The 15,054-nt window shown below is 37.3% G+C and overlaps 1 protein-coding gene across 2 annotated transcripts in view; it reads left to right on the top strand.

The window, feature by feature from the left end:
- The window catches only part of LOC114031849 (transcription initiation factor TFIID subunit 4B-like), a 184,533-nt gene that overhangs the window by 53,387 nt on the left and 116,092 nt on the right, over nt 1–15,054 (top strand). Inside the window, exons 3-7 of one of the 2 annotated variants that reach the window (XM_027847015.1) lie at nt 470–652; nt 7,130–7,291; nt 7,413–7,535; nt 10,511–10,600; nt 13,913–14,656. In XM_027847015.1, the coding sequence (XP_027702816.1) occupies nt 470–652; nt 7,130–7,291; nt 7,413–7,535; nt 10,511–10,600; nt 13,913–14,656 (1,302 nt within the window). The remainder of the gene's footprint in view (nt 1–469; nt 653–7,129; nt 7,292–7,412; nt 7,536–10,510; nt 10,601–13,912; nt 14,657–15,054) is intronic. The other variant, XM_027847013.1, reaches the window with a different exon arrangement.

The raw sequence follows: 15,054 nt of genomic DNA, 5'->3' as shown, positions 1-15,054 counted from the left end.
ACTCTGGTTATGCCAGGCTTTCGTCACTCTTCCCCAGTTTGGTGTGAGCATGACTAGATTGGTTGCACATAGCAGGATTACCTCTTAGTATGTAAGAGGGCCACTTGTCTTATTGGGAAGGGAAGGGTCTCATTCATACATTTTTGAGTGTTACAGACAGGTAGGTATCAATTTCCTAGAAAGACAGAAACTTTCAGCAAGGAAAAGTTCGGATAAATTAAGGGTTCCAGAGGAGGAGAGGCAGGACAAATGTGCCTCTGAAAGGGAGGAAGGAATCTGGCTATAACAGAGATGGCCTGGTGCAGGACTAGCTACTTTGGGGGTGGGGGGGAGGGAAGAGGGAGGAGATGGGGGGGGCACCCATGGGTTTTAAAGATCACAGATTTTTACAAATCCTTAAATGCTTGTTCTCTTACTGAACTCTTCCAAATCCTAATAATCCTATATCTCTTTATATTTTTATTTTCAGAACTCTGGTACACAGTTTATTAAGAAAGTGCCAGTGGCTCCAGTGAAGACAGTAGCTCCAGTCAGGGCAGCAGCTCCGATAAAGGCAGTGACACCCATCAAAGCAGTTGCTGCCCCTGCAAAAACTGTGGCACAGTTAGGAAGTACTGTGGTAACTTCCTTCCAGAAACCTTCCATAGTACAGGTAGGTTCTGACTGTCTCTTGACTCTCTCTGTCCATGTTGTATTCTTCACCTATTTGGCAAAGATACAATAGGTGAGTGACTGCTCTCATTTTATATAAACTAGATCTTTGGGGCAGTTCACTTAATTATTATATATGAAGGACTTCCCAGAATACCTGAAGTAGTAATAACACACACATTAAGTTTTACAAAATGCTTTTTTAATGACAGTCATGTGAAGTAGCTTGTATAAGGAGTATGGGTCTCATTTTAAAGATGAGGAAAATGAGGGTATGAAATGTTGTGATTTGCCCAAAGTCACTCAGCTAATATAAGTATAAAGGACAGGACATGAACCTAGGACTTCTGAATCCACCATTCTTTCTGTAGTGCCCTGTTTAATAGAATTGGAATAACTTTGGGGCCTGGCAGAAATTAGTCTGGTGTATAATCTGTCACTTGTTAAGGTTAAAGCAAAATAAATGCCTAACTATTTAGGAAAGGTTCATTATGTGAAAATAGGTCCCTAAGAGTTAACTGTTTTTTGTGATTCTTTTCTTTGGAAACCAATTCATTTCACGATAGTTTGGTGGCAGATTTTTATATTGATTTCAGAGGGCTAACTGGTTTTTGGGGAAAATGATTGCCACAGATAATACTATTAGTGTGAAATATGTGGGGAAAACTCTTAGCACAAATGGTTGTGAACTTCAACTTCCTTCTCACAAGTATCAAACTGAACATTTTAGTAAAATTGTAAAGAGTGGTAGATTAGAACTTGAGTGCATAAGTAATTCAGAACCAAGCAAACTACCTGAACTTGAAAGCAGTTGGTAAAGTCCAAGGATAGAGTTTGCAGGATAACTTTGTAAATGTCTCGAAAGGAATAGAAATACTTTAGCAGAATTAGCTGGCTTAAATTTGAAAACTTTTGTACTAGTTGATTTCAAGCATAGCTGTTTGGTGGTTAATTTAGGAATATATCACCTACTGGTATCTAGGGATTAGCATGGTAGAATTGACAGTAGTGATACAACAAGGGGAGCAGTGTCAGATCTTGGAAACTGAGAAGATTCTGTGCCTATTTTAATAACTATCAGTGCTTTGTATAGGAGAGAGAGAGAAGAAAACTAAATGTTATGTCTAGGTCTCTATTTACTACAACAAGTGAAAATAGAATTAGGGCCATGGCTGGTGATAGGACATGACCCTTCAGAGTGCAATTTATACCTCTTTTAACACGAACTGCTTCAGAGACCAAAATAGGACAATACATCATGACACCTATAGTGTTTAGTTCAGGAAATGAAATTAAGAAAAAGTATATATGTCCATCTTGTGGAGAAAATCAGCACTACTTTAGGTTTTTAAAAATTTCTTGATGGAAAATTAGAAGTGGTTATGGAAACCATTAAGGATTTGTATGTAAATTTAAAGGCAAAAACCATTTTATAATGAGGTTTAAAATGTTATTTCCCTATCTCTAAAGGAATTCAAGGAGTATTTGCTTGTACTGCTATAGAAGTTGATGACATTTGAGCTGGGAGGAAAAATACCTTGGATAATAAAATAATGTGGGATAATACCCAAATAATTTGTTGTATGTCTAGTTCTTTTTTAGTGATGGATTCCTTGGTGATGGGTATATTCAGACGGCGTACGTTCGCCCACTGGTTCAATTAGTAGTTAATATGTAAGGGGGGAAAAAGAAGAAAAATAAACACTTCTAATTGTAGGATGGTCACTTTTGGGTCTATATGTGTTTTTCAGATGCAGAAAATAGCCTCATATTCAAATTTAGTTTTACCTGCTAAATTTGTATGCATTCAGTTCATATTACTGTCTTCAGACCTCAAATTCTAGCCCCTTCATCATCCACATATACAAGATATGTGCATCCTTTACATTTTTCACAATTTCCGTAGGTAACTAGATGGAAGCTTGAGCAGAATGCATTTGAAGTGAGAAGTTATATAGACTTGGAGGACTGTAGAGAGATTGCTAGAGAAGGCTGATATGATAGATCTTCTGTGGGCCAGTTAGAAGTCTCATAAAATTGTGGGGAAGCATTTAGTTTAGCTGGAAGGAGATGGAGTTGAGGGACCCACAATTAATTGTGTAGTCAGGTTAGAAAGTGGTATATGAAGATTGTACTTCCTTGAGCTGTTGTAGCAGTCAGTGTCTAATAGAGGAATAAAAGGAGGAAACAAACATTTTTTATTAAATGCTTAATATGTGTCAGCCTCTGTGCTGAGCGCTTTACACATACTATACCACTGATTCCTCCTAACAGCCTTGGGAAGGTGCTATTGTTTGCCCCCATTTTACTGTTGAGGAAACTGAGGCACACAGGTTAAGTGACTTTCCCAGGATCACATAGCTAGTAAGTGTGAGGTTGGATTTGAATTCAGACAGTCTTCACTCCAGGCCTTACACTCCACTGTACCACCTAGTTGCCTTAATAGAGAAACAAGAAGTGCCATTAAGGCTCCCTTGTCTCTCAATAATAGGTTCTACAGAGCCATAAGTTTCATAAGGTTCATCTTCTGGTTTCCTCTCTACTAGGTCGAAGTTTCATTGGGTTGTCCTGAGCAATGAGAAAGAGGAAGAACCCTGACATAAAGGGAGTGTTTTCATAAAATGGTCATCAGCTAAAGTCATAGGTGATTTCTGTTATTTTGACTTAACATATAATTGCTACACAGAAAGAAGGATTTTTTTAGACAATGAAGTGGACTTAGTGAATTTCAGTCACAGATTCATAGTCTGGAGTTGGGAGGAATCTTAGAGGCCGTCTTGTCTAATAAATATCTGAAAAAGAATCCTTGGTCATCCAGCCTTTATTTGAAGAATTCATTACCTCCAGAAAGTGGCCCCTTCCACTTCAGGAGAGATGTTTGTTCAAAAGTTTTTTCTTACACCAAGCTGAAATCTCCCTCTCCATATGTTATGTTGCTGCTCTTTGTACCTTCTGGGTTCATATTGAGAAATATTTTTTAAATGCCTGTTATTCAAGGCCCTGAGTTAGGTACTGGGGGTACAAAGGCAAAAACGAACTAGCCACCCAGAAGTCTAATCCCTTTCCTAGTGACATTTCATTTACTTGGAGATGCTGTCTCGAGATTAACTATCTCTAATTTCTTTTAATAGATGTACATATAACATTTGGAACCTGGGTTCAAGACTAAATTTTTTAGACTTATTTTGTCTTGTGAGATCTAGCCTAGTGCTATCATCTGTGGAGATCCCTTTGGATTCTTACTCTTTCAGGGTAGTAGAACTATGTTGTGTTATCTACTGTCTCAAAATTTTTGGTTCAGGAAGACACTTCTTCCCCTACTCTCTGTTTCCCCCAAAAAGTTTTTGTTTATGTGGGTTATATCTATTGATATTTACCATATTAGATAAGAGTTTTGACCTCATTACTCCCTGAAAAGGTTTCAAGGATCTTCAAAGGTCCCCAAACCACACTTAGAGAACCACTGATCCGAGACATTAAACAGTTCAGCTGTTATCTCTTATTCTCCATGGTTTGAGAAGAGACTTGAATTTCTCAAGGGTAGCTAGGTGCTATCTTATTATTTCCCTATCCACCTTGAATTTCAGCTTCCTATTAGCTATTGATTTGTACTTTCTAGTCCAAACATTATTCTTCTTGGCAGAAAGAAACAAAACCCAGAAGTAAAAAAAGAACTGACAAGTGATGCCTTCTTCCTTCCATGAACTATCACCTCTACGTAGCATTTTTATTCCTTTTTTGATCATTTTCTTTTTCCAATATAGCTCACAAGATTTTTTTTTCATTCTCCTTAATATTCTTTGCCAGCCTGATCTTATTTTGAGCTTCAGCATTCCCTATTCTCTGATCTTCTTCCCCAAGATGCCCAATCTCCCTTTCTTTCTCCCCCTGCATTGATGATTGCTCATCCTATTTTCTTCCCCAATAAAGTGTGTCACTCTACTCCTTAATGACCTCACTCACTATCCCTGTAACTCTCCTGACTGAAGTGTCTTTCTCTGGCTACCAACTGTCTCTTCTGTGTGTGCTATCTCTCATTGGAATATAAATTTCTTGAAGGTAGACATTATCTTTGCTTTTGTATTTGTATCCTCAGAACTCAGCACATTGCATGGCACATAATTAAGTACTTAATAAACTCTTATTCACTACTGACACTTTTAAAAATCTTATTTTCCTTTTGTAGCTTACCTTCATTTTGTGAATAAATGAAGTCCATCCCCCTGTCCTTTGTAATAGGATAAAAAAAGGAAACAGAGAAATTTAAGTTAAACAGAACCTTCCAATACGTCAAGGATGTCTGAAAATATTTCATACTTATAATATTTTACCTCTGCAGAGAAGGGAAGGAGGTAGATTTTTTTCCCTCTCTTTTCCTTATCCAAGCTTAGTCATGATAATTAATTATGTAATATTCAGTTTCTTTTTTTTCCTGTTTATATTGTTGTGCCTTAACATTCTCATAGTGTTGTGCCATCTTCTCACATTGATTCCCAATTTCCTACCCATCTTTCCATTTCCTGTACTTGCCTTTAAAAAAAAAAATCCAACTTAACTGATAAGTTCTCCATGTCTCCATAAATCTTTTTAGATCTCACTCCTCCACTTTATTTCTCATTGGAATTTTTTCCTTTTGTGTCTTTTGAATTTCATTATTGAGTTTTCTGTCTTCACTTTCCTTGTAGAATTTTAAACCTTCTGCTCATCGATCATAGAAAGCCATCTATCTTTTTATGGGTGAGGAGACTAAGGTAGAGAGTAGGAGAGAGAGGTTTAAATAACTTGCCCACGATGGTGCAGGTAGTAAGCATCCATTTTGGGTTTTGAATCCTTGTTTTCTGATTACAGAGTCAGTGTTCTTTCTCTCTGTAGCATTTTGCTTATGTTCTCTCCAAAGCTAGCTTGTTATCCAACTATGCCCAGGTTTGCTTTCCTCCATTATGAACACCTGGCTTAGCTGATAGCTGGATTCAGAAATGGGAGGGACATGAATTCAAGTTCGGTCTCTTACATTAATTAGCTAACTAACTAACTATACATATGAAAGACTCTAGGTGAGTCACATAGGTTGCGGATAGAGGTAGTATCCCAGCGTTTTGAAATTACGAGTCTAGACCAAAAAAAAAATCTTGAATAATACTAAGACATAGTGTTTAGTCGCATTTATTAAAACATTCCAATCATTTCTGCCCAAGCAACGAGTTTCTCCTTATTGGTGAGATTAAGGTCTAGAATAGTTGTTCCCCTTAACTTTTTATTTTTTTAAACCCGTAGAAGTATGACAATATTGAGGCAGACCAGCAAATTATTTGTTAGCTACTCTCTCATTAGTGAGAGAGCTCAAATTGATGTCCAGATAATTACAAATCTTCCTGTGTTAGGGTTCTTAACCTTTTATTGTGTCATAGACTCCTTTGACAGTTTTGTGAAACCTATGGACCCCTCCTCAGGAAAAAAAAATGTAAATTCATGGAACAAAATACACAGGATTAAAAAGTAAACCAATTTTATTGAAATACAGTTAATAAAAATATTTAAAAATAAAACAAGTTAATGGGCCCTGTGTTAAGAACCCCTGACATATAAAGAGAGAGAGGGAGAGAGAGAGAGTGCGCATTAAGACAAGGGCTTATTTTAGGGGACTTCTACTTAAATGTGTATGTGATAGTCTTTCAAAAAATAGGTTCCTTTCTCACAAACATTTATTAGTGCATATATAGTATGCTGTAGTTTTCTTAGATAGCTATGAATAACAAGGAATTTGAATAAATTTATTTTCCATGTTGAGGTTTCTTTAACTTGTTGATTGTTTTGGAATGAAATCCCCCTGAGGAGCATATTGTAAGAAATTTTAAATCCTGGTACATCTTTACAAACGTAGTTTCAGTGATCACATTAGAATTGCATGCCTTCTTTTTTTTTTTCCATATTCTACAACTTGGATGTTTCTGCACATAGTAAGCCTTTATATCTGATATTTTTGTTCTTATAAATGTAATGATTGTGTTTCCCTTTTCTGATATGCTTTTAAAAAAGAAACATGCTACCTAACATCAGTGTTTTTATATATTTACTTTGTCCTGCAGATGGTGCTAGAATCATGTCTCATTTCAGTTGAAGGGGGGAAAAATACTTCAGAATGAAATCAAATGAATGACATGGTTGAAATGATTCCTTTGTGTACTTAATTTAGAAATCTATATAAGAAATTGCTAATAAATGCATATTCAGTATGCTTTTATACTTAAGGAAAAAAAGCAGTATTTTTTTCATATCAAGCTATCTGTGTGTGTGTATGTGTGTGTGCGCGCCTATGCGCGCGACACACACACACAGACACAATATCAAGAATGCCCTGTAGCTTTTGGTAATGGTGATAGCATTCTAGTGATAGTTAAGGGTAGAGTGAGATACCACTCCCCATCATTATAGGAGAGTATTATTAGTGCCAAAATGTAATAGTTTTTTCTCTTTTCAGTCTGTGGCTGCACCGGCCAGTGTTGTTACTATTACCCCAGTAAAACCGTTGAATACTGTAACTCCTCTGAAGACTTCGGTCATTGGAACACCAGCAGCTCCCTTGCAAGAGAGCACCCAGAAAGTTGAGATCCCAGCAGCTGTACAGACTGGTATCTCTGTGGTAATACTTTACTTTGTGATTCTTGAAATGGTTTTCCTTGAATTCTGTCATCTGTTATCTAAAGATGAATGCCTGATACTCATTACAATGTATTTTCCTTTTTTTTTTTTTGCATAACTAGGAAATGCTAGAGAATGTAACAAAATGCAAAAACTTTCTTGCAATGTTGATAAAACTAGCATGTAGTGGTTCTCAGTCCCCAGAAATGGGGCAGAATGTGAAGAAGCTTGTGGAAAATCTGTTGGTAAGTTATTTCTTTTTTGGGGGGGGGAAGACATTCAGGGTTAAGTGACTTGCCCAGGGTCACACAGCAAGTGTCTGGGGCCTGATTTGAGCTTAGGTCCCCCTGACTCCAGGGCTGATGCTCTATCCTCTCTGTGGTAAGTTATTTCTAAAAAAAACCCTGCAAACTCTAAAACAAGTAGTGCCAACTTAATTTAGTATGACAGAAGTGATGTCAACTACCAAACAGAAAAAGGGAAACGGTATAATCATTATTTAAAGACTTCTGTTTGTTAAACGGTCTTGATAAGCTGAACTTTAATTATAGTTTGGGTCTTTAAAGCATTATAATCTTCTTTTAAAAAGAAATCTCAAGGTACGACTAGTTTGTATGTCATTTAACTCTAGAGGAAAATATTTCTCTATTGGTCTAAATATAGGCCTTACACACACACTCTCCACCCCACCCCCTAACCCTGCAAAAAAGTTAGGCCTATAGCTTACAACAACAGTGTCAAACTCAAATAGTAGCAGGATCCTTGTGGGCCTGCATATTGACTTCAAAAATGCAAATTAACATTATCTGTGTTGTATTGTATTTTTGTTTATTTTGTTACACATTTCCTAATTACATTTTAATCTAGTTTGGGTCCCACAGGAGTTTTGCTAGCCTCTCTGCAAGTTTGACACCTCTGGCTTACAAACAGTATTTATTTCAGTATAGATCTATGTGTTTTGCTTTCAAAACTTTTCATTTTAGTTATGTAAATTTTTATTCTAATTCAGTACCTAGTACTTTTCTTGGCAAATATTAGGTATTTAATAAGTGAATCAATATTGTTTGGGTGTGGGACCAGACCTGCATGCAAGGTCCTTTCCCTGAAGCAGATCATCTGTAACATAACAGTCTTAAGATAATTGATTTGGGAGCATTAAGGGATTAAGTAACTTGCCTATGGTTGCTCAAATGATGTAAGAGGTGAGAGCTGAATACAGGTCTTTCATGACTGGCCTTTACTCCGTCATGTTGCTTTTTTATTTGTAAAGGTGTGTTCCAGTACACATGAATGTATGTTGATATTGTATGTTAGGTTTTAATCCTTCAAAGGTCTGTGATTTAGTAGCTTTGGCTATTCTTTTTGTTCTATCAAGCTTTTATCGTGTCATTGTATGCCATTTTTATGTTTGGAAACACTTGATTTGACCTGTGGTATGTCAGCACTGGGTTACGTCATATATAATGAGTTGAGGGTGCAAAGCTTTCAGTATAGTTACAATAACAAATCACAAGAAAAATTTACAAGATCAGAGAGATCTAACTAGATCATTCTAGATTTGCAGAAAAATGTATGAGGAACGAGGCCTTTTCTTTTCCTTAGTTCCCTCTTTTTTGCCTCTCTTCCAGGTCTAATACTGAGAATTTCCTGGGATACTCCTGCTTAGGCTTTGCTGCTATGTTTATCACTAGATTGCTTTGGATACTCTTTCCACCACTACAGATGACAGCCCTTCCAGATGTTAGTAGATAGTCATTACAGGTCCCTGTGGCAAAAAAAGTTGATCCCCTTGTGACCAACATTTTGGTGATGAGCCACTTCAGACCAGCTCGCTGTTTCTCAGATGGTAGCTATAGAGTCTACCCCTCTGATCTTCTTTTCTTTCCAAGTCTTTCCAGCTTAATTGAGGAACTTGTGTTCTGCCTTTAAGAACACAGGATCCTATGTCATAATAAGGCATTGAAGTAGGAGAGTAGGGCATTTGAGATACAGAATACCACTCTTCCCCTTTACTGTTACTATTTTAACTAGCTTTAGGGTATTATTAACACAATGTATTTAAAATGAAGGATGATTTTGCTTTTTGGAGGTAAATATTCAAATATTTTGAGTTATTGAAATATATATAGGTGCTAACTGGTTTGTGGGATTTTCTTTTAAGTGGGGACCTGCTGAGGATTTTCCTTAAGAAGGAAGAGTATAGAAAGGAAGTCAGAATTGGTGGCATTTGAAGTGTACAACAATTTAGTCTCTACCTCCCTTTCTAGATGTGTTTTTTATTGTTGTTCTTATAGTCAACAAAACCCACATACTAGCAGTTTACCCAAACTAGACATGACAGATGTACCTTTCTACAGTTAGTCTTTATGTGCTCCATGTTTGAATGCACTTCTTTCCCTCTTAGTGTTCCTAGATTCGTGACTTATGTTAGATGCACCTATACCTTTTGTAATATTTTCCAGTTCTAAGTCTTCTTCCTTCTTGATCCCTTGTATTTACTTATGTCTACATTTCCTTAGTAGAATGTCAACTTAAATGCAAGGACCAAGCTGTTTTTGTCTTGTGTCCCCAGGGCCTAGCATAGTGCCTTGTACACAATAGGCACTTAATAAATGTTTAAATTGTGTGTGGTTTTTTTTTTGTTTGTTTGTTTTTTGGCCTAAACTCAAAGGATTTATATGGCTTGGTAAACAGATATAATTTTCAAGAATTTTTTCCCCTTGATTTACAGTTTGTATATTCTTTTAAATCCAGTGTGGGCCTGTCAAAATATATCTGTTAGTCTGATCTGAAATAGCATTCTCAAAAGATCTCCAGGATCTCAGAAAATGTAGTCTGGTCAACACAAGTTGTATTTGTATTTGTTTTTTCTTTTAATAGTCTTTTCTTCTCCCCCCCCTTAAGACTTGTGGGCTCTTCTTTTTTTCCTTTTAAATGACAGGTTTTTAGAATTGGTGGCATTGATTCTTATGCTAGGGAAATAATTATAGTTTTAGACCAGTCTATATACTTAACTCATTAGATTCTTAATTATTATTTGTATTGCTATAAAATGGCAGTATCTGCTTAGCCACAATTATTACTTGCAATTGAGACTTCGTTTTAGGTTATCGAAAGTTTCCTACAATTGAAAAGTATCTGTGTCTAGATGAATGTAAAATATATATTTTGGCAGTTCTTAAATTATTTTTTAACTAACAAAGCATTTCATTCTTCTCAGGATGCAAAAATTGAACCAGAGGAATTTACCAAAAAACTGTACATTGAACTCAAGTCCTCACCTCAACCGCATCTTGTCCCTTTTCTAAAGGTAAGTTTTTTGGGGAAAAGGGGAGAGAAGAAAGCTAGGCTGGAAAAGGGGGCAACTATATGATAAAATTATTATTTTTAATCTGAATAAGATTATGATTACTTTATTTTGAAGAAGGCAATAATAAAGATACTAGGGGGAACATTATGAAGTAGAATTTGAAGAAATAGAGCATGAAGTTCTCCTTGCTTTTTAGCTGGTTAAATTGGGGGAAAAATTGCCTTTATACACTTGAGAAGTGATCTAATCTATTTTAGTCAGGCCTTTTTCCTTTTCTGTAGTTTTTGCATTTAAAATTTTTCATGAGAAATAATATTTTGGACTTATATAGTATAAATATACTCTAATTTGTGTCACTTCTATAGGAACATCTATCAGAATGGTTTGTAGATTTAGAGACAATCCTCTCCCAGATGCCTCTGCCCTCAGTGACCACTGAGGTCATTTTCCTGTCTCACTAATTTGTTTGCTCCCAACCTTGCTTCTTATCTATCCTTAGGGCTGACTTAAGACAGGTTCTTCAATGGTACGATCGTCAGTTGTGTGGGAGGGTGGGAAGATGTGCCTAGGTACTTCAGGTCACTTTCTAGTCTACTTTGGTTTACCCTGTACTGTTCTCCTGAATTTCCCTTGTTGCTAATTTCTTTGAAATACCTCCCAGATAGTGGTTTTCTTCTGAAATGTAGATAAGTTGGGCTTCAGTCCTTTCTATTCAAAGACTTATTTAGTTTTTACTCGTTTAAAAGGAAGAAGGGGAAAGAGTGATAGGAGTGAATCATTAGGTATATTATGGATTAAAGATCTGAAGTCCTACCTGTTTCCCTATGTTAGCAGGACTAAAATTCTTTCTCTCACCCTGGTGCAAAAGACCTTTCCCCCTAACCTTCTAAGTTGACTTGGGCTGGAAAGTTGTTTCACTCTGACCTTTTGTGGGTTTTGCTGCCCTAGAAGTATTTAAAGGTATTTGGAAAGGTTTGGGAGCTTAGGCGAGTCCCTGCCTTTTCTCTGCCATCTTAGTTTCACCTCCTATTCCTGGAATTCTTAAAACAAAGAAAGGGATAATAAAGAAGAGGGAGACATCAGTTATCTAGCTCGAGAAAGTATCCCTTGGATTCACATTGTCAGGAGTCTTCAACCTGCCTTCTATAGTTCCCAATTTTCCTGTTGTCTTCATTCATTCATCCCTCTTGCCTCCACTCTTTTGGAACCTCTGCCAGGGAGACAGCAGCCAAGACCATCACCTTGGAGCTGGAGAGGAGTCCTCACTTATATATAGCTAGGCAGATGGGGAAAGGAGAGAAGAGGGAATCTCTGATCTCGGCATGGAGAGGGACTGGGGGTTATATTCCTGGCATCTTACGTCTGATGTCTGAATGTGTGTTGAGAGGTAGCATGGTGTAGTAGTGTATGTAGAGCGTGTATATATACATATGTCACATGTATATCATATATCATATGTCAACATGTGTTAAGAGGTAGCATGGTGGATTAGTATATATAGAGCGTGTGTATATAGTATGTATATGCTCAATCGAGAGAATCTGGATTCAAATCCCACCTCTGACACATACTGACTGGTTGACTCTGGGCAAGTCACTTAACCTCTTGGTTGCCCTAGTTAGCTCTAGTTAGTTACAGGTCCTAGTTTAGGATTGCATATAGTAGTTTGATTCTGCACTTCTGTTTTTTTTTTTTTTTTTGAGGCAGTTGAAGTTAAATGACTTACCCAGGGTCACACATTTAGCAAGTGTTTGAGGCTGGATTTGAACTCAGGTCCTCCTGACTCCACAGCCTGTGCTCTAATCACTGCACCACCTAGCTGCTCCTCTGTAGTACTGTTAATGTAGGAGTATATTTCAGATACATCATGGCTTAAAGTGATTTTGGGGAATTAGCATGAGAATCTAACCATCATCCAGAATGTTGTTTTTTGTTTTCTAAAAAGTGGGAAAAATTTTTTCAAGTTCTAAACACTTGATTTTAAAATAAATCTTTTGAATGTAACTCTTCCAACATCATCTCTCAGCTTTCTAGCAAACCATATTTGGCTGCATTGAGGACGTTTTCCTTACTTTTGTCTTTTTTGACTTTCCTTTACCTCAGTTAAATATGATTGCTTAATCTTCATTTTAGAGGGAAGAAGGAAGTCAGCAGTACAACATTCCTACAGTGGAAGAATGAAAATATTCTTCAGTGGTATAGCCTAGAAATATTTTTAAACTACTCTTTTGGCAAGAAAAAAATCATTTCTTCTTGTACCCATCAGCTTTTAGTTTTTATAAAAAATAAAATTTTTTATATCTTTTTTCATAACACCAAAATTTCTCCCAGTATCTATCCTCCACCTCCTTTTCCAGGGAGCCATTCCATATAACAGATAATCAGTTTTTAGATTTTAATGCAACATCCAAAAAGACTTAATTTCTGCCTTTACTTTCCAAAAGGAAGGTGAAACTATTTGGTAATGATCATCTGGCTTTCTTTGCATTCCTTTCTCTATTTTCATTTTACTTCTTAGAATTCAATTTTTAAATTCATGAATACTCTGGTCATTTTTTTTTAAAGCCCCAGTATAGATCTGGTTTGTGTATAACAGTGGTCCTTAAAGTTTTGGGGAATTTAGATGAGTGTTGTACATTTTAATTTTAACTTTGGTCCAAAGTATAATTAAATGTTTGCATATGTTGAAACAGTTTTTAATTATGTTTTTTAAAAGCACTAATTTCCTCACAGCTCTTAGAAAGGCTTACATTCTAGGATTGACAGTGTTTTTAATTAACATGCCACTGTTGAAGAAGGGACTAAATTTGATGACAGAAAATAATTTTGTCTGTAGAATTTGTTTGCTGAGGTTGAGTATGTGATAGGTTTTATGAGGCAGCTAGGTGGCACAGTGGATAGAGCACTTGGCCTGGAGTCAGGAATACCTGAGTTCAAATCGATCTTCAGGCAGTTACCATCTGTGTATCCATGGGCAAGTCACTTAACATCTCTCTCTGCCTTAGTTTCCTCATCACGTAAAATGGGGATAATAATAGCACCTACTTTCTAGGGTTATTGTGAGGATCAGAAGAAATAATAATTGTAAAGTGCTTCACACAATGCCTGGCACAAAGTAATTGATATATAAATGTTAGTTATTATTATTGTTTTACTTTAAAAAACAAACAGACATTTAGGGTTTTCAGAGATGTGGGAAAACAGGAGTTTGTGTGGTAAATAATAGTTCATAAATGCTATTTGCAGTTTTTTTAAAAAAATTGCTTGATTGTTTGCTTCTAAGTGATCAGGATTGAATTTTTCCATTTCTAGAAAAGTGTGACTGCCTTACGACAGCTAATGCCCAACTCCCAGAGCTTCATTGAGCAATGTGTTCAGCAAAGTCCTCCCCAGGTCGTCATTCCTACGTGTGCCGCTGTCACTCATCCCCCTCCTGTCGTGACCACAACTATTTCTTCAATCCACACGGAAAAGCCCCTCCTTGTTTCTGCAGCACCAACAGCAGGCACAGTCTCCATTCGGACCGCGAGTTCCATGGCCGGCCCTGGAGGCATTGGAGTTGTCGCCCTTCGCTCTGGAAGCCCCGTTACTGGAGCTGGAGGATCCACAATTGGCACTGTTGCTGTCCACCCTGTAAATCCGGCTTCTGTACCAGGGGGCGTGACTAACAAAGCTGTCACGCTCCATTCTGTAAGTTCAACCACCAGTCCAGCAGCAGTAACAGCTGGAACTGTCTTCCTTCAACCCGCAAAGCCTCTCATGACCTGTGGTGCTACCACAGTAGCAACTGTCTCACTTCAGCCTGAAAAACCCGTCGTCCCCAGGGCAGCAGTAACATTGTCACTTCCACCAACAAAACCCATTGTGACTTCTGGAGAAGTTGTGGGGCCATCCATTTCTCTTCCACCTTCAAAGCCAGTTGTGAATTCTGGAGTGGCCACATCTGCCTCTGTAAAGCCTGTCATCGGGCCCCCTATTCATATCAAACTTACACAGCCTGGCTCCTTCCTTTCACAACCAGCCAGTACTCCACAAACTCTGAAGGTCAAACAATTAGTGAGTAACTTTTTTTTCCCCTCTAACATAGTCATATTAATTTTGGGGGATTAAGTCCAGATATTTTGTTTTACTTTAGTCTTGGTAGTTGTAGAGGTTTCAGGGAAATAAAGGGGCTAGTAGAAAAAGGCTGTTTATTTGTTGATTGGTTTAATTAGTATGATTATTAATCTTGTGTTTATTTTACTAGTTGAAAGTTTTGTTGAGAGGATGTAAGTGTTGCTCTAGATTTTATGTGCAAGGAATTGTAGGAGCAATTGCCAGGGGCAGCTAGGTGGGATAGTCCATAAAGCACTGGGCCTGGAGTCAGGAAGACCTGAGTTCAAATCCAGCCTTGGACACTTACTAGCTGTGTGACCTCGGGGGAGTCACTTAACCTCTGTTTTGTCTCGGTTCCC

This window comes from Vombatus ursinus, unplaced genomic scaffold, assembly GCF_900497805.2.
Source record: "Vombatus ursinus unplaced genomic scaffold, bare-nosed wombat genome assembly UNPS02015255.1, whole genome shotgun sequence".
Classification (NCBI taxonomy): Eukaryota; Metazoa; Chordata; class Mammalia; order Diprotodontia; family Vombatidae; genus Vombatus; species Vombatus ursinus.
This window is presented reverse-complemented; position numbering and strand designations above follow the sequence as displayed.